The 25,978-nt window shown below is 52.0% G+C and overlaps 1 protein-coding gene across 6 annotated transcripts in view; it reads right to left on the bottom strand.

The window, feature by feature from the left end:
- The window catches only part of LGALS9 (galectin 9), a 35,934-nt gene extending 17,869 nt beyond the window's left edge, over positions 1 to 18,065 (bottom strand). For 4 of the 6 annotated variants that reach the window (XM_077311307.1, XM_077311308.1, XM_077311309.1 and 1 more), the window contains exons 1-5: positions 11,171 to 12,510; positions 7,740 to 7,828; positions 6,000 to 6,210; positions 2,366 to 2,485; positions 1,156 to 1,191 (exon numbers count right to left, since the gene is read on the bottom strand). In XM_077311307.1, coding sequence (XP_077167422.1) covers positions 1,156 to 1,191; positions 2,366 to 2,485; positions 6,000 to 6,210; positions 7,740 to 7,828; positions 11,171 to 11,527 — 813 coding nt within the window. In that variant the 5' untranslated portion in view covers positions 11,528 to 12,510. Of the gene's footprint in view, positions 1 to 1,155; positions 1,192 to 2,365; positions 2,486 to 5,999; positions 6,211 to 7,739; positions 7,829 to 11,170; positions 12,511 to 12,949; positions 13,743 to 17,630 lie in introns of those variants that run through there. The other 2 variants (XM_077311312.1, XM_077311311.1) reach the window with 2 other exon arrangements.
- Between the last annotated feature and the right edge of the window lie 7,913 nt (positions 18,066 to 25,978).

The following is a 25,978-nucleotide window of genomic DNA, read 5'->3' as shown; positions in this document are numbered from 1 at the left end:
CTCAGTAGCATGAGCTACAGGAGAGCAACCAGCAGGTCACCAGCCAAAGAAATGTATGGAGGTGAAGAAGCACTATCTCCGCCTCCAATGGCCTCATACCTGCCCCCCTCTCCCTTATTCCGGAGATGGGAGTTTTGTATTTTTTAAGTGAACTGCATGGAGCAATGAATAGGTGTACAAGCGTGCAAGCAAAGCTAAAAATAATTTTTCCCAAAGTTGTCACACAAAGCTTGCCTCTGTAAAGTGCCCCCCCCCCGAAAAAATGAGGAATGAGATTATTTTTCAGTTTCAAGACTCATGATTCCATAATGGGTGGCATTCAAAAAGCACTATGCATCTATGATTAGATGCATAAGTGTTTCAATTGAGAAGGTTAATTTTTTTTTTAATTAGAGGTCATCGCAGGCCCTTTAAAACACTGAGAAAGGGGATTGGTTGCCTGGCTTGATTGACAAGCGGGAGAGAGTCGTGCGTAAGGCACATTGTTCTCTTCTGCCGTTTCAAGCAGGCATGGGGCGTATAAGAAGCGTGAAAAGGCGGCAGACGGAAGTGATACAGGAAGGTCAGGAATGGCTGGAGGTGTGCTAATTTTTAGCGCTGCACCATTTTGCTGGCATAACGCTATTTTTTTAGATGTGTGGAAATACCCTAGGTTTTCCTGCAAGCCAAGCAGATGCTCTGCCACAGAGTCATGGCCCTCACCCTCTTCTGCCCTGGACCCCCCTCTTTCCTAAGTCATCTCTAGTATCCAGTTTGCCTCCCCCTCCCCTGCTGGGTCAGTCCTATACATTTTTAACTCTTGAAACCGCAGTGATCCATGCGACGGTCACCTCCAGATTAGACTTCGGTAACTCGCTCGATGCAGGCCATCCTTTGCCCCTGCAGGGGGTATCTGTTTTATCCTTGCTTTATTGTCCTTTTGTAAACCGCCACGAGACGGCATGGTCTAGGAGTGGCAGTCAATAAATTGAAATAAAAATAAACAAACAAGCACGTTCAGAGTTACATTACTCCTATAAGGCTGGTCACTGCTGCTCCCATTTTACAGACAGGACCCTGAAAGCTGGAGGTAGTTAATGATGCAAGAATACAGGAGAGCCATGCAAAAGGACAAGAGGGAAAGGGCAGATTAAGAGGGGGGAAAGAGACCCTTACCATTGCTGCTGCTTGTGCAGTCCAAAGGGCTGGAGCCTGATAAATATGAAATAAAAATATGTTATGCAATTTCAAATATGTGTGTGTGTGTGTGTGTGTGTGAAATTAAGAGTGTGTTTGGTTTTTAATGCCACAATTGACAGGAAGTTAATAAGACCCCCTATGGTTCTTCCCTCACTGGCACACTACTTTTTAAACATTTATTTAAAAATGTATACCCCATTCTTCCCGTCCAGGATAGCTTGCAACCTCTCATCCGTTCCTCTTAAATAAAACAGTAAGGCCACTGTAGGTCATACGTGTCCGGGATCAGGGCCAACGCTGATTGGCCCCTCACCTGAACTGACAGGCATTCCAGCCAGTCAGGTGATGGGCCAATCACCAGCCATGAAGCGCCTAGCGATTCACCCCTCACTTGACTGCCTGGTACTGGCAGTGTGCGCCTCCCAGCCCGCACGACACATGCCGCCACCCTCCCAAGATGGGACACCCTGCGAGGAGAACCAAGGCCTGCCACCCACCACACTCAGCAGCCGCAAACCGCCTGCCCCCCCAAGACCCACACTGCCCCGCCCCAGAGCCTCCAGCCTGCGACGTCACTTGCCTCCCGAACTGCCCCCCCACCCCCCCAAAAGAGAGTCGCTGCAATGCCCTGGAGCCGCCAAGACACCCCCCAACCCACGACCGGCAGCCACGGCCCCGAGCTGAAATCACTGAGGTACCTCCTCGTGGGGGGGCGGGCCCACGAGGACTGGGGAACACTGCCGCACCCTCCTGCAGCACACCCGCCGCCTCGCCGAGACTGCAAGCCCACTCCACAGGGCCTCCAACACTACGAAAATCCGCCTCCCAAGCCGCGGGGAGGGGCTCGGGGAATGCTCCCAAGACCCCACGGGACGCTACGCAGCCCCTGCGGAGTGGCGCCGAGCTGCGGGGTCTCCTAAGGGGGGGCTGCCATGGGGAGCCCTGCCAGGAGCCCTGTTAGCGCCCGCTGTATTTTCACTACAGTGGGCTTATACTCTAGTAAAACCAATTAAAAAAACTGCAATACCAAATACAAGAAATACAAGATGAATTTTCCCCTGAAGCATCTCCGAATACAAACACAAAGTGCCAGGGGCAGAAAGAGAGGCAAGGGATAACGGCAAAGTACTCCACCCCACCCCGCATCCCACGCCACCCTCTCTGCACCTATGAAACCATTACTTACAGCAGGGCCTTGGAAGGTAATGGAAGCCACCTCCAGGTCCCCAGAGACAGAAATGGTGTCCACTCTGGAAATAGGGATTCTGTGCTTAAATTCCAAATAATGTTTCCCATTCACAGCAACCTACAACGTATAGGAAAGGGAAAGGAAGAGCAGGCTGCTTACTGCATGCATAGAAAAAAGACTAATGGAACAAGCAGAGTGCAGTCTCTTGGAGATTCACAGGGTTTTTTTTGGGGGGGGGGAGCATCCTTCCAGAAAGAAGATTCACTGAGCATTGTTCTCCTATTTTCCCTTGCAAATGTGATCTGTACAGACGCATTCAGCTTCAAGAACTTCTGCTGCCAACAGCAGCCTCCTGGGCCTCCTTCAGGGACCTCCACCACAACTGGGTCACAACAGCTGCTTCCCTGTCCCACTCCAATGGCAGACGGGATTCCCCACTGCTCCCTATTCACACACACTCACTGCTCCCTTTCACAGCTGCCCCCACCTCCTGCCATCTGCCCCCTTAGCAGTTTGGTGCCCAGAAGAGCAGCAAAACAATTCAGCTCTGGTAACGTTGGCCACAGCAAGGCAGGTAGGCTGGAGTCAAGGCTGGGTTCCAATCCCCACTCAGCCATGAAACTTGTTGGGTGGCCTTGGACCCACTTAGTCTAACCCAACTCACAGGGATGCTAATCAAAGTTTGTGCCCAGGGGCCCCTTCAAGACCAACAAAGTTTTATTCAAAGTACTAGAGACCGAGGCCACTGCATCCAGGAATACAGCGGGCGCTAGAGCTTGGTGGTGGGAAGAGGAAGGGGAGGGCTTGTCCAGTCTGTAAGGGTTGAATGTGTGTGTTGTGTGGGAGGTTGTGGTGGCAGGGTGGCAAATGGGTGTGGAGAGATGGGTGTCAAGAACCTGTGGTTTGGAATGTTAGTTGAGTGTGGGAGAGGACTGACCTTTGGGAATTGTGGCATAGTGGTTACAGATGAGCTTTCTGATGAGCCATGTCTTCAGATATGTGGAGGTAAAATCAGACTGGAGATTACATGGCAACCAATTCCTCCCAGTTCTGCATTCAACATCATTTCCCTTCTTGTGTGAATTAGGCTACAGACACTGAAATGCCCCTCTGCCCTAATACACCTGGGGTAGTCACTGTACACAGGTGTCCGCCCTGCTCCTTCTGTCTCCATTTTTTTACTGTTGATAAAATGTTATGTGTCCACATGCTTCTCCATGGTTGCTCCTTAGAATAAGAGATTTTTGTACTCTGCTGTTTACTCCCCAAAGGAGTCTCAAAGCGGTTTATAAAACCTTTTCCCTTCCTCTCACCACAATAGACAACCTGTGAGGGATGTGGGGCTGTGAGTGGTCTGAGAGAAGTGGGAATGCCCCACAGTCACCCAGAAAGCCTCAGGTGTCTCAAAGCAGTTTCCAATCACTTTCCCTTCCTCTCCCCATAGCAAACTCCCCAGGAGGGAGGTGGGGTAGAGAGCCTCACTTGGAAGATGGCTACCCTAAGAGGAGGTCTCACTGTGCAATGAAGTATTGCCCTTAATCAGGTTTATGTACACCTAGGTAGTGTGGAATTCCAGAAAAATGAACACCTAGGAATTCCAGAAAAATGAACACCTAGGTAGTGTGGAATTCCAGAAAAATGAACCTACACCAGTCTGGCAACCTTACCTCCTCTCTGCAATGTTTTCTTGACCTGAAATAGATCAGGGGGTGTTAGGTTGCTGTGGGGCCATTACACACTTTTGAGGCCCCACTTCCAAACTTCAAGGAATATGTTTAGACCATGGACAGCCAACCTCCAGGTGGGGCCTGGAGATCTCCTGGAATTGCTGTTGATCTCCAGACTATAAAGATCAGCTCACCAAGCAAAATGGCTGCTTTGGAGGGGTGACTCTGCAGCACTGAATCCCACTGAGGTTTAGGGAAGCCAGCCTCCAGGTGGGGGTCTGAGAATTTCCTGGAAGTACAGCTCATCTCCAGGAAGTTTGGCTAAAAGGAAAGCTCTCTCCCCTCACATGCATCCCTTCAAAAGGAATGCATGTGGTCCCAGACACACCTTGTCTAGGACAGTCTGTTGCTTGGCTGGTTATGTCTGCCCTTCTGAAGCCTGAGGACTACTGCTTGCAACTGCAATCCCTGTTGTTGTCTGCAAGGCCAAGTCATTGCCTAATAAAAGTGGATCACCTGATTTCCCCCCAAGTCCCATTGTCTACTTTCCTGTCAAGCTAACTCCGCTTGAAATTCTGGACCACTTATGCCTTTGTGTTCATAGGACCTTCCTGTTTTTTATTTATCAGGCCAAGATTGAAAAAAGTCACTTCATTTCCCATGTCTCTCCAGCCATTTACTTGTTCACTATTTACAGTTTCAGGCTGTAAATATTCTTTATTTACATCTTCCTGAACTTTCCGGACTCTCAGGGCCAATGCTGGTCTGTCTGTCTGCGCTCCAAAATACAAACAGGGCTGGTAAGGGCTGACCAGGCGGGATACACACGCATCACTCCAACCCTATCTCAGCCTCTACAATTTTCTCTAGATAGCTGCTCATCTATAGATTATAATGATCAGCTCTGCAGGCAAAAATGGCTACTTTGCAGTTTGTTGTGGAATTGAAACACTTGAAGCCTACTGAACAGGGTTGTTTTGCAGATGAAACAGGAGACAAATGAACCTCTGCAACAGCATCCAGTTTTGTCTGCACAACAACCATGTGCAGTAGGCCTCAAATCTGCAGAGAGTCACGAAGAAGAAATAGACATGGCTTGGCTGTTTCTTCCCTCCAGCAGTGAGGCTGGCCAGAGCACTATTTTAAGTGAGAAGCGGCTTTTCTGTCAGCTAACTGTTTAGCAGAAGGGGAAAGCTTCACCACCCCTCAAAAGAAAAGCACAAGTCCCCCCACAGACTCCTATGAGTTGCTCTCGAAAATGCATCCCTCCCCTCAGTTGGAGGCTATCAGAGGCTCCTTCACAGCAGGCCTGAAGGGAGGGAGGGAGGGAGGGGGGAGGGAGTACACTCAGCAGTCACCTGCCAGCTTTGTCAGCTGTCTGAGGCAAAGTGAGGGAAGTTGTTGGACGTGTCAGTTAGGACAGCCCTGTGGCGAAAAGGGCTGGCACATCACGTCCAAGCCTCTGTTTCACCCCCCCCAGCAGCCCTACTGACCTCCTCTCCCGATGGTGGTCAGGGGTAGACTGGCAGCGATTGCGCCAGATTGCCCCTGGTCGGGCTGTTGCGGGCGGGGACCAGACTTTGGGCCAATCAGGACATGCTGCGTGCGTCCTGATTGGCCAGAAGTCTGTAAAGTCTCTGCCCACTCTCTGCCCACCTACCCCTTGCTCAATTATTTTAACAGTGCAAGCTGCTACAGATAAGCTTTCATGGACATGCACGCTTCTTCCATATAAACTCAGCTTGTTATCTCTGTTTGCTCCTTGAATGTGTTAAACAGCTTCACTCTGCAGTATGCTAATTTACTGCTCACTATATATATGGACTCGCTTATCCTTTGAAAAAAACTCTGTTAGTCTCCCAGGTGCTCCTGTACTCAAACTTTGTTCTGCTGCTTCAGACCGACCTGAATCTTTCTGAGAGAGAAAGAGAGATATGCTATTGATTGCGTTCTTTCATTACTACCATGTAGGAGCTGCTTTTGACCAAGAAGCGGATCTCGAATGGATGGCCCTTGTGGAAGGGCATGCTGGACTGGCGTTCCTCATGTTGCCAAGATCCCCTTTCAAACGAATTCCAGACCATGCAGCCACCCTCATCAAATCGAGGGTTGAAATGGAAAGCAATGTCCGGTTGAGGCACCTTAGCAGAACCACACTGGAAGTTGATTTGGAATCTGCACCAGAGAAAAGGAGCTGCATTAAAATTGGTCAGTTCATTCATGGCAGAGAACACAGGTTGAGATCGAGGTCCCCACTCTGTGCACTGTGTAAAAACACCCACAAATCTGAATTTTGAAAAGCATCTGCGTCCTGCAATTTCCTTTACATAGATCTGCCCTTGGAGACTATTCAGAAATGTGGCAGCCCAGGTTGTTGATGGGTGCTTCAGTTTCCCTTGCTGCATGGCTGGCGTCCAGGCCAAACAGCCAAAGAGCCTCTTCAGCGATGGCCCCTCCAGTCTGGAGCACCTTCCCCACGGCTGCTTGCCTGGCGTCAGGAGAGTCCGATGAGTGCACAGCTCACTGCTTCCCCCCCCCCTCCCGGTCACCTTTCTGATCCACCCTGAAAGTTCCCAGTCTAGACTGATTTTACTGTTGCTCTGGTTATGAAGGATCTGCTTATTTTCCTTTATTCGGATATACCTGGGACCCCACGTTCATCCGAATGCAGTTCTCTTTTACACAGCAGTGAGTTTAGAAATTAAACTCGGATCGAGAAATAAAATGGACCATGGAAGAAAACGTGTGTAATTGATTCTATACAGCATTGTCCACAACCTAGCTGAATGCGCATACAAGTTAAATAGGTAAGGCGACAGTATACAGCAAGGTGAGAGTATACTTTCTCAATTTTGAACCAGTCAGTGATTCCATGCCTGGTTCTCACTCTTGCTTCTTGACCTGCATAGAGGTTTCTCAAGAGACAAATAAGATGCTCTGGTATTCCCATCTCTTTAAGAACTTGCCACAATTTGTTGTGCTCCACACAATCACTTGGAGGAGGGCAGGATGTTGTTCCCGTTGGCTGCAGAGGAAAGGACGCACAGTAATGGGTTTAAACTACAAGTACAACGATATAGGCTAGATATCAGGAAAAAAAATTTCACAGTCAGAGTAGTTCAGCAGTGGAATAGGCTGCCTAAGGAGGTGGTGAGCTCCCCCTCACTGGAAGTCTTCAAGGAAAGGTTGGATACACACTTTTCTTGGATGCTTTAGGATGCTTTGGGCTGATCCTGCATTGAGCAGGGGGTTGGACTAGATGGCCTGTATGGCCCCTTCCAACTCTATGATTCTGTGATTCTGTGATTCTGTTCTACTGGAACTCCCTAGCTTTCTCCATGATCCAGCGTATGTTGGCAATTTGATCTCTAGTTCCTCTGCCTCTTCGAACTCCTGCATGTACTTCTGGAAGTTCTCGGTCCACATATTGCTCGAGCCTATCTTGTAGGATTTTGAGCATAACTTTGCTAGCATGAGAAATGTGCAATGGTACGGTAGTTTGAACATTCTTTGGCGTTGCCCTTCTTTGGGATTGGAATGTAAACTGACCTTTTCCTATCCTGTGGCCACTATTGAGTTTTCCAGATTTGCTGGCATATTGAGTGTAGCACTTTTACTGCATTGTCTTTTAAGATGTTGAAGAGTTCCACTGGAATGCTGCCTGTGGGTGGGGGGACACAAATGTGAACACGCCGACTGCCTACCTGGTACAAAGATGAAGGACACTTCCGGTGACTGTCACGATGAGCCCCTCACAGAGGCCACCACAGATGGGTCCCGTAAATGGGATGGGCTAGTGAAAGGGAGGGAAAGGCACAGAGCGTTACACTCTCCAAATTAAAGGCAGCCACACCCCCTCCATACCCCACCTCAGTCCTTACTGCATCGCCATGTTGATTGTTCCACTTATATCCCTTAAATTCTCAGAGTGGGAAGATTCACAGACACCACCACAGTGTATTTGGGGTGTGTGTAAGCATTAACTTGTTTCTTCAAATGGACACTGAAATCTGGTTTCTCCCTTATCCACGTAGCTTCCCTAAGTCTTCCCACCACATTTGCAATAGATAGAAGACCTCAGGCAATCTGCTTTTTCAGGAGCCTGTTTTGCAGAAAATGTGGTGCAGCAGTTAGAGCGCCGGCCTCTCTGGAATACCTTGATTCAAATCCTCACTGTCATGGGAGCTTGCGTAGTGAGCCACACCATCTCAGTCTAGCCTGCCCACCCCCTGGGTTGTCAGGAGGAGAAAATGGAGGAGAGTCCCTTTGGGTCCCACTGGGGAGAGAGATTCGGTATAATAATCCTTAACACTATTTTGCTCCCTTATATATTTGGGAACCAGCCTCCTAGGAGGAGACTGTCCGGGGCCTTGTCCGCCCAGGTCCACCCTGATTGGCCCTCCCCCTCCAGCTCCCGCCCTCCCTCCTTGCCTGCTAGAAGCCTTGTGGCTGCAGCCTCCATTGTCCCCCACGAGGAGACAATGGGCTTTTAAAATGGGCTTTGATACTAGAATATATATAAATACTTTCTCCAGGCCTCAGGTAGCCTCTTAAATCCCATTAAGTGCAGGAGCTATTTTGGTAAAAAACTGGAAAATTGTTTTGGGGAGGAGCCAGTTAATGATCTCACAATTTCCAGCTAATCTGTCAGTTAAAGGTACATCCAATTTAAACAGTTTTTTTTTCTAATGCTGAGGCATTGGTTCTTAGCCAATCAGTGCTGTGCAAAGTCAGTTAATTGTGCACCCAATTAAAATTCAGGACCTATTTGAGAGACCTTCTGCCTCCTTCTGCCCCCCACAGGGCTCTTTGCTCTGTGGGAGCTAATCTGTTGGAGATCCCTTCAGCATCATGCTTCAAAGCCCAGGCTCACAGCAAGCGTGTTGAAGCCAACACCCACTGCACAGGTGGACTGATCACCCCACCAACCCACCTGGCCCACCTTCCCGGCACTTCCCTTTCCTTCCCACAACAACCCTGTGAAGTCAGTCAAGCGGAGAATCTCTAACAGAATCCCAGCACAGGAAAGCTGAGCTAGCAAAGGCTCAAAGCGAAACGGTTGTGAGCAATGCAAGTTCTCATGGATAAAGATGTTGTTGTCTAGTCAGGTTAAGAAGTTTACTGGATCGCTTTGTATGACGCAAGTGCCCCGTGCTTTGGCTCTGAGCCGAAAGGGAGGGTGGCAGATAAATACGATGCAACACAATGCAACACATAAATGAAAATACAATAACTGGCCAGGGTGGAGCAGATCTCTGTGGTTGCGTCAGTTGGCCGGCTGGGGGAGGATGATAGGGGGTTGTCATTCCAGCAGCCTTCAAGGAGTCCCCCCCCCCGCTTGACCCCATTCTGAGAAGACTCATCCCCCATTGCAGGGTTAATGGTTAAGCACTGCTTCTTTGACTTTTTATTATTATTATTTAATTTTTAGACCGCCCTTCTCCCAATAGGTCTCAGGGCAGTTTACAACATAAATAGTTAAAACACAATAAAATCCCCATAAAAACCCCAATTAACTTCAGCAAAAGTTACATATAACATATAGCGGCGGTGGTCACAATTCTGATCTTAGTTCAGCCTGGTAGAGAGAATAATATTCAGAAGAGGGTGGCACCAATACAATAGATCGAACCATGATCTCGATGTTAGAGATCTCAATATTGGAGGGGATCCTCTGATGGATTAGTGGGAGAGCTGCCCTGGCCTCAACCATATGCCTGGCGGAAGAGCTCCGTCTTACAGGCCCTGCGGAAAGCTGGTAGATCCTGCAGGGCCCTTAGCTCTTCTGAGAGCTCATTCCACCAGGTTGGGGCCAGGACTGAAAAGGCCCTGGCCCGGGACAACCAGTAAATTCATACCCGCAGAGCGGAGTGCCCTGCGGGGGGCATAAGCAACCAAGCGGTCCCGCAGGTAGACGGGACCCAGGCCGCGTATAGCCTTAAAGGTCAATACCAATACCTTGAATCTGATTCGGAAACAGACTGGTAACCAGTGCAGATGACGAAGCACCGGCTGAATGTGGGCCCTCAAAGGTGTTCTAGTGAGGACCCCGGCAGCCGCATTTTGGACCAGCTGTAACTTCCGAGACAAAGACAAGGGAAGGCCCGCGTAGAGCGAGTTACAGAAGTCTAATCTGGAAGTGACCGTTGCATGGATCACTGTGGCCAGGTGTTCCGACAGGTAGGGTGCTAGTAGCCGGGCTTGGCGAAGATGGAAAAATGCCGTCCGAGCTACATTGGTGACCTGAGCCTGCATAAAGAGGGAGGCATCAAATGTCACTCCCAAATTCCTGGCAACTGGTGCAGGTGTTAATTGCACCCTGTTCAGGCATGGGAGGCGCGCTTCCTGGTCCTGCCCTCTTCTGCCCAGCCACAGGACCTCCGTCTTGGAGGGGTTGCGTTTCAGGCGACTCTGCTTGAGCCATCCAGCTACCGCTTCCAAACAGCTGGCAAATGTATCCGGGGTGGAGTCCGGCCGGCCGTCCATTAGGAAGTAGAGCTGGGTGTCATCCGCATATTGGTGGCAACCCAGCCCATAGCCCAGGACCAGCTGGGCTAGAGGGCGCATATAGATGTTAAAAAGTGTGGGGGAGAGTATCGCCCCCTGCGGAACCCCACAAGGGAGCTCACAAGGGCTCCCTTGTGGGGTCCGCCGTGGCCCGCTCTATCGCCTTACCCAGAAACGCCAAGTGCGAAACTGGGCGGTAACTGGCGGGGTTCCGCGGGTCCAATGATGGCTTTTTCAGTAAGGGACATACCACTGCTTCCTTGAGCCCCTTGGGAAACTCTACAGATGTTAAGGAGAGGTTGACAATCTCCCTCAAGGGGCCTCCTATCCGCTGGTCGCCCGATTTGAGCGACCAGGATGGACAGGGATCCAAGGGGCAAGTGGTCGCCCTCACTGAACCCAGTAACTTGTCCACTTCTGTTACAGAAGGCCGCCTGAAGCCATCAAACACTAACCCCCTTGACGGCCACGGAGCTTCCAGTTCACTAACTGTATCAATCGTGGCAGGTAGGTCGCAGTGGAGAGACAGGACTTTGTCCGCAAAATAGCTCGATAATGCCACACAGCTCAATTCTGATTCCCTTATCGTTTGTCGCCCTTCTTCGAGGGCGGTAAGTGATCTAATTACCTTAAATAATTGTGCTGGGCGAGAGCTTGCGAACGCGATTTCTGCGGCGTAGAGGTCTCGTTTCGCCGCTTTCACCGCATTCTCATACGCCTTCATAAGCGTGCAATGAGATGTCCTTGTAGCTTTGTCACGAGTCTTCCTCCACACTCGCTCGAGCCGTCTCACTGCCTTCTTCCTCTCCCGAAGCTCCTGAGAGTACCATGGAGCCTGTTTGAGGCGAAGGCGGAGAGGGCGCCTAGGAGCAATCTTGTCAATGGCGGCCATAAGGCGGGACTGCCAGTCCTCCACCAAGGCCGTCAACGAGGTGCCGGAGGGCATCGGGTCCTGCAGGGCATTCAGGAATCTTTCGGATTCCATGAGTCTCTGCAGGCGGACTAGAATACGTCCGTCACCCAAACGGAGAGGGGGTGGTATCCTCAGTCGAGGCTTCAGGGCATGGTGGTCTGACCATGGAACGATGTTATTTGCCACCAGATCTACCACTACACCTGCGCCAAAGATCAATCGAGGGTGTGACCAGCCTGATGGGTGGGACCAGCAACAATCTGCGAGAACCCTAGTGTCTCCATGGCTGACACTAGATCCAGGCCAAGTCCTGAAGACGGCGCATCCGCATGAACATTGAAGTCCCCAAAACTAAAAGTTTTGGGAACTGCAACGTCCAGGCAGCCACCGCCTCCAGCAGGCCTGGCAGGGAATCTGGAGGTGCAGTGGGTGATCGATACACCAACCAGATCGCCACGTTCTCGACTGATTCCCACCCAAGACCGACACACTCAATCCCCAGAATCGTTGGCGCAGGGAGAGCCCTGAAGTAGAAGGTCTCTCTGACCAGAATTGCCACCCCCCCTCCCCTCCCATGGAGCCGGGGTTGATGCAGGACGGAAAACCCAGGCGGTGCCAGATCTTTCAAGGCGACAGTCTCGCTTTCGCGCACCCAGCTTTCCGTCACGCAAGCCAGGTCAGCCTCATGCCTTACGAAGTAATCCCGCAGGGTTGAGGACTTGTTGTTTATTGACCTGGCATTGCATAGGATCAACACCGGTTCCACCCTAGCCCTCTCCCCCATGAACCTGGGGATGGGACGAAGATTTGAAGGGCAATGTCCATATCGACCAGGCCACCGTCCATGGAAATTCCACGGTCGGGGCCTTCTTGGACCTACGTACGTCGTTGCCCCCCTATTATTGAATCTCCTCCCACCACTATGTTTGCCATGGCCCAGAAGAACTGGAATTATAGTCCCGGGCTGGATCCCCATCTCAATGGCCACACTCTCTTCCCTAGGCCACCATGTAGGGCAGTCCTTCATCTAACGATCTAATAGCTGTCTAAAAACCTCCCAACCCAATCCGTCCCGTCCCAAACCCTCCCTCAAAAACCCTCCCTCAAAACCCACCCTCGACTAACTACAGCTATACTGGTCCCACCCACTAGCTATCCAGGGTGTTATACCGAGGATCCAGCTGAGTACCCAGCTGCTCTCCTCTGGCCGTCCACCCCTACCTAACACTCTGGAAAAATAAAATCCCGTCCCCCAACTGAATAGAACTTAGTCAGAGCAGTTCTGTCAACATCCAGGAGGTGGCGCAGGGGGGGTAGCTTGCGACAGTCTCCTTCTTCTCCTACTCTTCGGATGTTGCCGTTGCACTTTGTAGCAGCAGGGGCTCCGATCTTGATTGCTCCAGCGGGAAATGCGTGGAATGCAGGGGTCCGTTCTGCTCTCAACAGCTCTGCCACAGCTGAGTGAGACAGACAAGGTTCCACACTGCAACCAACCTTCCAGGCTGAATCCTCCCAGGCTCCGAGTTGGGGGAAGCTGTTTTCTGTGCCAACACCTGCTGGATGGATCAAAGGTGTGCAATCCTTGCAGCAAGAGCTCCCACTTGTGCTCCAGAAAGGGGGGCAGTGAGAGGGGGCGGGGGGAAAGGGGGAGTAGCAGGAGAGCGAGCCATGCAGCGTTAAAGTGACCGCAGAGCATTCTTCCATTCCAATGATGTGGGAAAACTCTCTCGGCGACGCCAGCTAAACACAGCACAACGCGGCTCCTGCTGCTCTCAGGCCAGCTACTAAATTGTGCTGGTCCTCCGCACACAGTAAGCTCCACGTAGCTCAAATGTTAACTATTAGCTCAGCATTAACCGCTCCGGCTTTTCTGCTCAAAAGCTCTCCGACTCCTTCCCAGTTCCTTGTTCTTCAACTCTCCCAGTCTCTCACTTTCTCCTCTCAGTCCCCCTCCACTTGCCCTCTTCGTCTCCAGCCGGCTCGTCTGCTGTCTCTCGGCCACTGTCTCTCGGCCGCTCCGCTCCCCTTGGCACTCCCTGCAGCTTTCTTCCCAGCTTTCTCAGACGTTCACACCCCCCCCCCCACTCCTTCTTCACTCGTCCTGGTCTCGGTCTCAGTCTTTAGAAACTGCTCTTCTGGTTAAACAGTTGGAGTGGTCTCTGCCCTACACGGTTGACAAGTTTGGGGCTGAACAATGAAAAAAGAAACCCTAAAAATTCACCAGGACGGAGGAGCTAATGCCTTCCATCCGCCCCGGTGGCCATCTTGCCGCCCACTGGAGGAGGAGAAGATCGAGCAGGCGCTCTCGGCCGCCCGCAAGCACGGCACCAAGAACAAGCGCTGCACTTCAGGCACTAAAGCGAAAGAAGAGGCATGAGAAGCAGCTTGCGCAAATAGACGGCACGTTGTCCACGATCGAATTCCTACCGAATTTGTACCACACTTCAACGGACAGCTTCTGCAGGTTCTTTGGGGGTCTGTCAGCCTGATGACCGGAACCTGGCCTTGGGCTAGAACAGGGCAGACTGCCAAGTGGGGGGGGGAGGTTCTGCTGGTACTTCCAGCTGGGAGCCCTGCTGAGGTTCAGCCTGCTCTTGCTGCTCAATTCCTCCCCTGAGGAGTCGCCCTCCTCCCTGGTCTGAGGGTGGCTTAGGACCATCTCCCCGATCCTGGAGGGTTCTTGGCCTGAGGGGTGTGTTTATGGGGGGGGGGCTGGGTTCTTAATGCCAGGCATCGGAACAAGGAAGGGGGCAGCCTGGTTTCAAACAGGAGCACACTTTGGTAAGTTCACTTCCTCCTCAATCTGCCACTCCTCCCTTCCTTCCTGCTCTTGCCTGGGCTGAAGGGACTGAGGTGTCACAAGGGTGGGGAGTCTCCTTTCTGCCCCCAAGGAAGATCACAACACAGGGCTGGCAGAAGCCACATGTCAGACCCACTCATGGTTCAAGGTACACCTTGCGGCAAAGCAAGAGTGTGTGCAGCTGCCAGTGTGTGCAGCTGCCAAAGCACTGCACTCTGACCATCACCCCCAGGCCCGAAAGAACCCAACTTCCTCTCTTGCACTTTCTCTTTTGACTCCACCAGCCAAAGGAAGGCCATTTCCTGTGCAAGAGACCGCAGACTTCCCCAAACTCCTTTCTCTGCAGGCATCAGCAAAGCTCCCCTCCCCTCCTTGCCCCCAGGTGTTAGAGAAGCGGATGCATCTTAACGGGCCCTCAACTTCCAGTTGTGCCCATTCTTCACTGGCAGGGGCTCTTGGCAAAGAAAGGTCTTCCTGCCAACTCCCAGCGACGCCAGGGACAGAACCAGGGATGTTCTGCATGCCGAGGGGCAGTTCTATGCAGCCTCTGTGCTCGCGACCGCTCCAGTCGAATCACCTCCACAGCAGGGCTGCTTCGGACACAAATTGACCCATTGACAGGCAGAGCCAAAGTGCGGCTGTGCGAAGCACGCGTTGGTGCCTCCCGATGCTTTGGCCAGCGGCCCCTTAAATTTTAAATGGAAACAGGCAGGGATGCAGAGCTCCTTCCCACTCTGCCTTTCCCGCCTTTGCGTAGGCTCCTCCAGGGGAAAGGGGAGGGGGAGGGTTATCAGATCCCCTCTCTCCTCTCCAGGCGAAACTGACCAAGATCCCCCAATCTTTCCTCCTACATCTTCGTCTCCAAACCCCTCCCCATCATTGTTGCCCTCCTCTCCAGTTTGTCAACATCCCTCTTCATCTGGGGTGCCCAAAACTGAACACAGGACTCCAAGTGAGGCCGTACCAGAGCAGAGTAAAGCGGTACCATCACCTCCCGTGATCTGGACACGATACTGCCTTTGATACAGCCCAAAATCCCATTTGCCTTTTTAGCCACCGCGTCACACTGCTGACTCATGTTCAATGTATGGTCTACTAAGACTCTTAAATCCTTTTCACACATGCTACTGCCAAGACAAGTCTCCCCCACCTTATATTGCTGTTTTTGGTTTTTCCTACCTAAATGCAGAACTTTACATTTGTCCCTATTGAACTTCATTTTATTCAGTTTAGCCCACTTGCCGGCGTATAAGACGACTAAGACGACCCCCCAACATTTCCTCTCAAAATACAGTACTATGGGCCACTGTGGGCAGCTCTGTCTATCCCAACTGAAGTGCACCCGGCGTATAGGACGACCCCCCCACTTGGAGGCATGTTTTTCAGGGGGGAAAAGTAGTGTTATACGCCAGCAAATACTGTACTTGGATCCTCCTTTGTCCCCTTCTTGAAGATGGGGACAGCATTTGCCCACCTCCAATCTTCTGTCACTTCATCTGTTCTCCAAGAAGTGTCAAAAAAGGGACAGGGGCTCAGAAATTGCATCCACAAGTTCTTATAGTACCCTTGGATGCAATTCATCAGGCCCAGAGCTGTGGTTTCATTTAAAGAGACTCGGTGTTTGTGGACTGCTCCAACAGTGAGCCTAGGCCACAACTCCCAGCCCCCCGCACATATCGTAATTTTGCCATGCTGAACACTCTTCCTCTCACAAGAAAAGACTAAGGAGAAGCAGGAATGGAGCACTTCAGCCCTCTCTTCATATTCTGTTATCACACTGCCATGTTCTGGTCCCCACAATGGTCCTACCATGTCCCTATTCTTTTTCTTACTTTAAACAACCCTTTCTTGTTGCTTTTTAGCATTTCTTGCTAGCCTAAGCTCATACGGAGCTTTAGATTTTCTAACACTCTTCCTACAAGCCTTGGCTATTTGTTTATACTCCTCCTTGGTTATCAGGCCCTCCTTCCATTTCCTAAATGAGTCTTTTTTATTACTCAGTTCTTTTGAAGCCTGTTTATGGAGCCACCCTTGTTTCCTTAGGCTCCTCCCATTTTTCCTTAAGGGAACTGCTTGTACTTGTGCCTTTAGAACTTCACTTTTGAGAAACTCCTATTCCTCTTTAACTGCCATCTCCTTACATTTTTCTAACCACTGGATTCTACCCAGTGCAACTTTCAGTTTGTTAAAATTTGCTCTCCTGAAGTCCAGCCTGTATGTGTATATACTTTTCTCACTCTATTTTGGAAGAGCTTGGAGTAGTGTACCCACCCCAGCATTATCCTCACAACAGTCCTGTGAGGTGGGCTATGCTCTAGTGGGACAGACCATTTCATGGTTCAGCGAGGATTTGGGAAGAGAAAGGAAAGGTAGGGAGGTCAGCAAAAATCCGAAAGTTATCTAATACAAAAGATACAAAAAGGCCAAATAGATCCAGTGGTTTGAAACAAATGCACAAAATAATTGCTTGGCATTGATAACAGGCCTTAGAACTTCCCTGTTATATTGTTTGTTTGGGGATTGGAACCCAGATCTCTGTCGCTCTTATGTGACCCCACATAATTGTGTTCAGTGTCTCCATGGACCAATTAATCAATATTTTTGTTTGTTTGTTTGTCTATTTGTTTATTTTTAATTTTATTCCCTAGTCAGCTCAGGGCAGGTAATAGTAAGCTTTAAAAAGTCAAGACTATATAAAAAACATGCATCAATTTTAAATTTAGGTTTAAGTTTTAAAATTGTCTTAAAAGCCACTTCTTCAATTAAAATCATTTCTCTGGAGAGTTAGACAGTGTTGGATGGATTGTATTGGGCAGATGGGTTCTCAAGCAAGGAGGCCAGGATCCACTGGTATTATTCCCTGGCATCAACTGTAGGCCCTGCAGTCTAAACCGAGTGGCCTGTGAAGCAAGAGAGCTGAACAGGAGGCTGAGGAGGATTCAGTCAGATTTCAGCCCCAGCTAGGAAAAATTGGGGACCGACAGTTTGGGAATCCAGCCCTGAATGAGATAAGTTTGACACAGGCAGGAGAACCGAGGAAAGTTGGCAAGGACCAGCGGGTAGTTAGGCAGGGACTCCCATTCAAGAACCTGCCCTGGCCAGTCAAAGGGAGAGCCGGCCGTAGGCAGGACCAGCCTCTGGGGACCCCCAAGTCAGAGGCGACACAAAGCAAGTACTGGGGGCAGAGACGGGAACAGAAAGACTTAGGGGCGCCGAAAGCTCCGCGGCAAGCGGCCTCTGCGCAGGTCCCCGCCCGCACTTGGAGCCTTTGGATGCGCGCCCCGCCGGCCGGCCGCGCCCCAGGGGGAGCTCCAGGGGGCTGAGCGGGAAGGGGGCGACCCCCCGCCTCCCCACCCACCCCCTGGCTGCACTCACCGGGCGGCAGTAGGGCGCCTGGCGAGCCATGCGGGCGGCGGTGCGAAAGGGAAAGCGAAAGGCGCCGCCAGAAGCGCCCGCGCGAGGAAGGCGCCGCCCCAACTCCGGCTCGGGACGCTCGGGGAGCGCCTGCAGGGGGGAGTCCCGCTCCGCTCGGCCTCGCTGCGCCTTCGGGCTGCTCGGGCTCCGCGCCCCCCGGGGCCACCCACGGCCGCCCTGCTCGACCCTGCCCTGCCCGGCCCGGCGCTCGCTCGCTCGCTCGGCGGAGGCAGAGGCGGAGGCGCGTCGAGGCAGGAGACGGGGGAGCGGCGGCGGCGGCGGTTCCGCAGCCTGGGCAGCCTTCTCCCGCCACTATTGGCCCCCGGGGCCCCGAGGAAGCGCGAGGACAGCTCCAGGGCCCGCCAGAGGGCTCGTCCTTTGCCCAGCCCAGCCCAGCCCAGCCCGGGGGGCTCCGGGGGCGGCCTGCCTCTGGCCATCGCCGGGACTGCGCCCGTGGGCAGGATGCGAGACCCTCCGGCCTCTTCGGAGCAGCGGGCGGGGGAGATGAAGGGGGAGTTCCGCCCTTCGGGGCCTTGGCGGGGGCCGGCGGAGGTCGCCCTCTTGGCCGCCAGCTCCGAGGAGCGGTTGGGTGATGCCGGGGGGGGGGTGGGGGGGCAGCACCCGTTGCAGGCCGGCCGGATCCCACGGGCCCAATCCCCGCTTTGGAGGCGACCCCCTCGCACCTGGTGGCTCCCGCGATGACCTCCCCATAGGCGGGAACTTGGCTCAAGGCAGCCCCTTCTTCTTCACAGGACCAGAAAGGCCTGGCTCCTTTCCTTTCCTGTCCTCGCAGGGGAGACATTTCGGGGGGCCCATCTAGGTGGTTTCATTTTAGCTCAGAAGTTGCCCAAGGCCACCTCCACTCTCCCCCTCCATCCTCTCTCCTCCAGCATCAGGGGGTCTAAGGGTTGTTTCTTTTTAAAATATCCATTTTTTTAAATGTCCGTTCTCCCCTCCCTTGGAATCTGTTAAGCTTTATTGGGGAAAAGCACACAGAGAAGTACTTAATTACCATTTCTTTAGCTTCTTTCTGAAGACTTCTTTGCATGTATAAAGTTATCCAATTGTAGTTATCAGATTGGTTTCAGCAGGAAAACAAGGCCCACCCTGTGGCACAGCTGCCACCTTGACCCCTGATCCTGCACCGCCTCCCTCAGCCCTGCAATGTTCTGGCCAGGATCCATCCCAATCGCTCAACCACCGGCCTGGTTTCCTGACCAAAACTAAGGAAGGCCTGGAACAGCTGATCAAAAGGTCAATGAAGCAAGCAAGAAGCCTGGCCTTTTCTTAAGCACTAAAAAGACAAAAATAAGGACCACTGCTAAAAGCAGACATGTCACAATAACAATGGATGGTGAAGAGATCAAATGCGTTCAAGAGTTCATTTTCCTCGGGTCACAAATTGATGTGAGTGGCAACTGCAGTCTGGAAATCAAACGCCGGATTGCTCTGGGTCGCTTGAGCTGAACCTGGAAAGGCAGGGACAGAAGCCTGACCTCCAAAAGTAGATTAGTTAGATCTATCCTATTTTGAGTAGGCTCTTATGGCCATGAAAGCTGGACGATGAAAAACTCAGGTGAGAATCGATTCCTTTGAGAGAAGGCTTCTGCGGGCTTCATGGGTGGCAAAAGTCACAAACAGGGAGATGCCACACGGCATAAACCCTCATCCGTGACTGGTAGGCAAAATCACGGAACTCCTCCTCACTTACTTTGGCCAAACCATGTGATCCTACTCAGTGGAGAAAGCAGTGAGCTGGGATTGGCCAGTGGAAAAAGGAAACCAGGCCGGTTGGGGATGACCGAAGGTTATTTAGATTCCTTCCTCCAATCTTAATTCCAGTGTCTGATTCTCTGAGTTGTCTCTCTTATAATGATCTCAGAATACAAGCTAAACAGCAAGGGGGAAAGAATACAACCTTGGCACACGCTTTTCTCTATTTTGAACCAGTCAGTGTCACTAGATGGTGTACGTACAGAGGCTTCTTGGTTGCATAGACAGGCTGCATCAGTTTGATCAAATGCACTGGCACACCCAAATCTTTCAGGGCTTCTCACAAGTTGGCAACATTTAGTTGTTTTAAAACATTTACTTGCTTTAGTCAGGCTGAGAAAGTTTCCCAAACAGACCAAAGTTTGAATCCAGTCTAATTTTGGGTCTACATTTTTGTGTGCCTGCTTTGCTCTCTTGCTTCAGACCCCCTCGAACCCCCTCCTGAATCTATCCCCAATGAGGGCAGAAATGGCTTTTAATGGCCGGGAGCTGCAGGACGTCCCTTCAGCAGCCAGGCCAGCTCTGCTGTTACGTTGCTCATTCACCACTAAGGAGGATTGGGAACCTGGCTAGGAAAGAAGGGAGAGTTTGGGCTTTAGCAGCTGCTGTGATTCAGCTCCTGGGACCACATCTGGCCATTTGGTCTCACTGTACAAATGGAGAGAGATCCAGATGTGTCTGTCTGTAGTCAGAGTCTAGGAGCCAGAGTCTAGGAGCCCCGTGCAGAATAACAAGCTTTGTAGCAGGGGAGAACCTTCCGTGAGTCACTGCTCATTTCTTTGAAGCGATATCTGCACACAGAAGCTGCTAGCCTAACGCAGGCACCGCTGCACTCAAAGGCCATGCTGGTGTTTCAGACCAACAAGGCAGCCCGAGACGGGCAGCCCTGTCCGTAGCTCTCCTGAGTCACTGCAGCCACTCATTGAAGCCCTTTCCCCTGCAAACGGCTACCAGGAGGCCCTTCCAGCCATGGCTATCACGAGGCAGGTATCACAAGACTCCTCCTTCTCAGGGAAGGAAACAGATCCTGCATCAGCTCATCCTGAAACTTGTGACCAGACAGAGAACTGATGAACCACAAAACAGTTTCTTGTTCTCAGTTCTTAGAAACAGGATTAAAAGCATTTCTTTCCCAAAACGTTTGGAAGACTCTCATTGTCTGCATCTCCCACCCCTAATATTCTTGCTGGGCTGAACACGTCCAGAGCATCCCACTTGTGCAAGCAGAACATGGCGGCTAAGAGGAAAGGTGAGCCGGCAGCAATCCCAAGTTCAGATTTCTCATCCATCCTGGTCTCATGAAGTGTCTTCGAGAAAGCGTCTTAGTTCAGCTCCCCATCTCCAATATGGGAATAATACCAACCTAATTTACAGGGATAGCATATGGACTACCAAGATAACACATAGAGCATTATAAAACATTGTTCTCTACCTAAAATTATACATTTCGGATACTAAAGGCTAGTGACTAACTGACGTATGAAGCACCCCACAGGTCTACACTAACATCCAGTTCTACTAATAGCCACTATAGGAGCAAGCTGAAGTCAGCCTGTCTAGAAGAAAGTCCCACTTTATTCACTGAGGCTTACTTACAAGGAAGTGTTCTTAGGACTACAGCTGATAGGCACATCTCCAAGTTCTCTGCCTACTCAGCTCCCCATAACTGGAAGCCTCCCAGACAACTACAGTCCACTAAACTCCCAGGAAGAGTTGCTGGGGAGACAATGGGGGCACTGATGCACTGATGCACGATCTCAAATTATGAGCTTTCCTCTTTCAAAGACAAACAAGGACCCCCCCCCCATCTACCCAAACACCACCATTTGGAACAGCTCAGCTAGACGACTGTCTGCAGATGTGAGCCAGGACTGGAAAACAGGAAACTACTGCTGTATTTTTCTGTGGGAAAGATTCCACCCTACATATCTAAATACAGTCTGTTTATCTAAATTAAAATAATACAGGCCATCCAGTCCCACCCGCTGCTCAAGTCAGGATCAGCATCCAGCATCCAGGAGAAGGATCTGTCCAGCCGCTGCTTGAAGACCACCAGTGAGGGGGAGCTCCCCACCTCCTTAGGCAGCCCATTCCATGGCTGAACTAGACTCATACAATCCTAGAGTGGGAAGGGGCCATCCAGGCCATCTTGTCCCACCCCCTGCTGAGTGGGATCAGCCTTAAGCATCCAGGAGAAGGATCTGTCCATCAGGGGGAGTTCCCCACCTCCTTAGGCAGCCCCTTCCACTGCTGAACTGGACTCATAGAATCCTAGAGTGGGAAGGGGCCATCTAGGCTATCTAGTCCCCCCTGCCCTCCATGCAGGATCAACCTCAAGCATCCAGGAGAAGGATCTGTCCAGCTGCTGCTTGAAGACCATCAGTGAGGGGGAGTTCCCCACCTCCTTAGGCAGCCCCTTCCACTGCTGAACTGGACTCATAGAATCCTAGAGTGGAAAGGGGCCATCCAGGCTATCTAGTCCCCCCCCCCCGCCCTCCATGCAGGATCAGCCTCAAGCATCCAGGAGAAAGATCTGTCCAGCTAGCGCTTGAAGACCATTAGTGAGGGGGAGCTCCCCACCTCCTTAGGCAGCACATTCCATGGCTGAACTAGACTCATACAATCCTAGAGTGGGAAGGGGACATCCAGGCCATCTTGTCCCACCCCCTGCTGAGTGGGATCAGCCTTAAACATCCAGGAGAAGGATCTGTCCAGCTGCTGCTTGAAGACCATCACTGAGGGGGAGTTCCCCACCTCCTTAGGCAGCCCCTTCCACTGTTGAACTGGACTCATAGAATCCTAGAGTGGAAAGGGGCCATCCAGGCTATCTAGTCCCCCCCGCCCTCCATGCAGGATCAGCCTCAAGCATCCAGGAGAAAGATCTGTCCAGCTAGCGCTTGAAGACCATTAGTGAGGGGGAGCTCCCCACCTCCTTAGGCAGCCCAGTCTACTGTTGAACTCCTCAGATTGTGACAGTTATCTAGAATGTTATGCTGAAGATTAGTCCTGCTACATGGACGCAAGATCTGAATAGCACACAAACCTCAGTGCTTGGTGGGGAAGTCTTTTTGCCTTAGAATCATAGAATAATAGAGTTGGAGGGGACTTCATGGCTCATCTAGTCCAACCCCCCGCACTATGCAGGACACTCACAACCCTCTCGCTCACCCACTGTCACCTGCCACCCCCTTGAGCCTTCACAGCATCAGCCTCTCTGTCAAATGGCTATCTAGCTTCTATTTTAAAATTTCCAAAGATGGAGAACCCACCACCTCCCGAGGAAGCCTGTTCCACTGAGAAACCGCTCTAGCTGTCAGGAACTTCTTCCTGATGTTGAGACGGAATTTCTTTTGAATTAATTCCATCCCATTCGTCCTGGTCTGTCCCTCTGGGGCAAGAGAGAACAATTCTGCACCATGCTCCATATGGCACCCTTTTAATTACTTGAAGATGGTTATCAGATCCCTGGCCTCCAAGATCACTGGGCTCCAAGATCACTGCAGATGGGGATTCCAGCAAAGAAATTAAAAGACGCTTGCTCCTGGGGACCCTGCCAATGAAAGTGCATTTAGTCAAGGCTATGGTCTTCCCAGTAGCAACGTATGGTTGTGAAAGTTGGACCATATGGAAGGCCGAGCGTCAAAGAATTTAGGCTTTTGAACTCTGGTGCTGGAGAAGACTCTTGCGAGTCCCTTGGACTGCAAGGCGAACAAACCAGTAAGTCCTAGAGGAGATCAGCCCTGACTGCTCTTTAGAAGGTCAGATCCTGAAGATGAATCTCAAATACTTTGGCCACCTCATGAGAAGGAAGGACTCCCTGGAGAAGAACCTAATGCTGGGAGCGATCGAGGGCAAAAGAAGAAGGGGACGACAGAGAATGAGGTGGCTGGATGGAGTTACTGAAGCAGTTGGTGCAAACTTAAATGGACTCCGGGGAATGGTAGAGGACAGGAAGGCCTGGAGGATCATTGTCCATGGGGTCGCGATGGGCTGGACATGACTTCTCAACCAGAGCAGAGTAAAGCGGTACCATCACCTCCTGTGATCTGGACACGATACTCCATTTGATACAGCCCCAAATCCCATTTGCCTTTTTAGCCACTGAGTCACACTGCTTACTTCAATGTGTGGTCTACTAAGACTCCTAGATCCTTTTTGCATATGCTGCTGCCCAGACAAGTCTATGCTGTCCTATACTGATGTATTTGGTTTTTCCTACGTAAATGCAGAATTTTACATTTGTCCCTATTGAACTTCATTTTATTTAAGTTTAGCCCAGTTCTCGAGACTATCAAGATCATCCTGTATTCTGTTGCTGTCTTCAGTTGTGTTTGCTGCCCCTCCCAGTTTAGTATTGTCTGCAAATTTAATAAGTATCCCCTCTAATCCCTCATCCAAATCATTTATAAATATGTTGAACAACACAGGCCCCAGGACAGATCCTTGGGGTACTCCAATTGTCACTCTTTTCCAAGAGGATGCTGAACCATTAACAAGCACCCGTTGGGTACGATCTGTCAACCGGTTATTGATCCACCTGACAGAATTAGGATCCATACCGCATTTTACCAACCTGTCAACAAGAATATCATGTGGAACCTTATCAAAGGTTTACTTAAATCCAGATAAACTATGTCCACGGCATTCCCGATCCAGCAAGGTAGTCACTTTCTCGAAAAAAGAGATAAGGTTGTTCTGACATGACTTGTTCTTGCGAAACCCATGCTAAGTGTTAGAACTCACAGCTCTCAGTTTCAGTGGAGTGTTTATTTGTTCCAGAATTTTGCCAGCTACAGATGTCAAGCTGACGAGTCGATAATTACCCGGATCCTCCTTTTTCCCTTTCTTGAAGATGGGGACAGCATTTGCCCGCCTCCAATCATCTGGCATCTCACCTGTTCTCCAAGAAGTGTCAAAAATAATGGACAGAGGCTCAGAGATGACATCTGCAAGTTCTTTTAGTACCCTTGGATGCAGTTCATCTGGCCCAGAAGACTTTGTTTCATTTAAAGAAACTAGGTGTTTGTGGACTGCTCTAACAGTGATCCTAAACCACCATTCCCGTCCCCCGTGTTGTGTTACGTTTTTGCCACATTGATCTCTATTTCCCTCACAAGAGAAGACTGGGGAGAAATAGGAGTTAAGCAGTTCAGCCCTCTCTTCATCATCTGTACACCGCCCGTGGCGCCGCGGGCGCCACGGACTAAATAAAACAGTAAGCCCTTCTGGGGCGGGATGAGGAAGGGTCCGGATTGGACCCTTCCTCATGACAGACAATCGGAGGGAGCAATCGGCAGGCGCGAAGCGCCTGCCGATTGGTCCCTCTGATTCCCAGCCCCAGCAACTGCGCAGTTGCTCCCGCAGTTGCTCCCGGCAGTTGCTCCCGGCGAAGCACCTCTCGCCGCGTCAGGCCGCCGCCCGAGGAAACCCCGAGGCCTCCCTACCTGCCTCCCGGCTGAATGAAGAGGAGCTGAGCCTGGCGCCGACTCCCTGTCCGGCGGACTGACGGAGACCCTCCCGCGATCCAACATGGCCGCCAGTTGCTCCCGGCCTGACGCGGCGAGAGGCGCAAAGCGCCTCTCGCCGCGTCAGGCCGCCGCCTGAGGGAGCCCCCGGCAGTCGCGCAGAGCGCGGCTGCCCGGGCCTCCCTACCCGCCTCCCGCCTGAAAGAAGAGAAGCTGAGCCTGGCGGGGACTCCCTGTCTGGCGGACTGATGCGTTGAGAGGCGTGAAGCGCCTCTCAACGCGTCAGGCCGCCGGACAGGGAGCCCCTGCCAGCCGCGCGCAGCGCAGCTGACGGGGACTACCATCCACAGCGACGTTGGAGCGCCCAGACACCCTCCCGCGATCCAACATGGCCGGACAAGACCTCACGATGACCCGAGGACGCCCCGCCGACGACGACCGCCCTCAACGACGCCTAAGGTGACCTTAATTCCCGTGCGCTGCCCTGTCCCTCTCTCTGCTCGATCCTCCGACCCCTTCCCACTGCCCCCCTCCCCCCTCGATCACACGATCCCCGCCAACCGCCTCTTGAGCCGCCACCCTCCCGGCCCCACCCCCAACGTCCCTTTCCCAGTTCCGTCCCTATGACCCAACTCACCTTGACGCCGTCCTCCGCTTCCCTGGCCCTTTTCTCCCCTTGCCGTAGCGCCGCGCCTCGCATAGGCCATGATGCGCCTTGCCTAGGCCGCGCCTCGTCTACCCAGCGTGCCCTGCGCCACCTCCACCATGGCGCTGGACTGAAACGCCCATGCGCGGACTCCCGCGCATGCCTGCTCGCACTCGCCGTCGCCCCAACCCTCGCACACCAGCCCCAGCCGGCCTGCGTCCCCGCCGCCGCGTCTCCTACATGGTGCACCTCGCAAGCAGCTCTGGTAAGCTGCCCGGATGACCGCCCGCCCTTCTCCCACCCCCATACCAGCCTTCCCGAGCCGTGGCTGCACTGAGCCGCGTGGCTGCCCACCTACCCTGCGGCCTTCTCCCCACATCGGCGACGCCTGCCTGCGCAGAGCCCAGCCCCGGGAAGCCTTCGCC

The sequence above is a fragment of the Paroedura picta genome, chromosome 15, assembly GCF_049243985.1.
Source record: "Paroedura picta isolate Pp20150507F chromosome 15, Ppicta_v3.0, whole genome shotgun sequence".
Classification (NCBI taxonomy): domain Eukaryota; kingdom Metazoa; phylum Chordata; class Lepidosauria; order Squamata; family Gekkonidae; genus Paroedura; species Paroedura picta.
The sequence above is the reverse complement of the archived record's forward strand: the minus strand, read 5'-3'. Positions and strand labels throughout refer to the sequence as shown.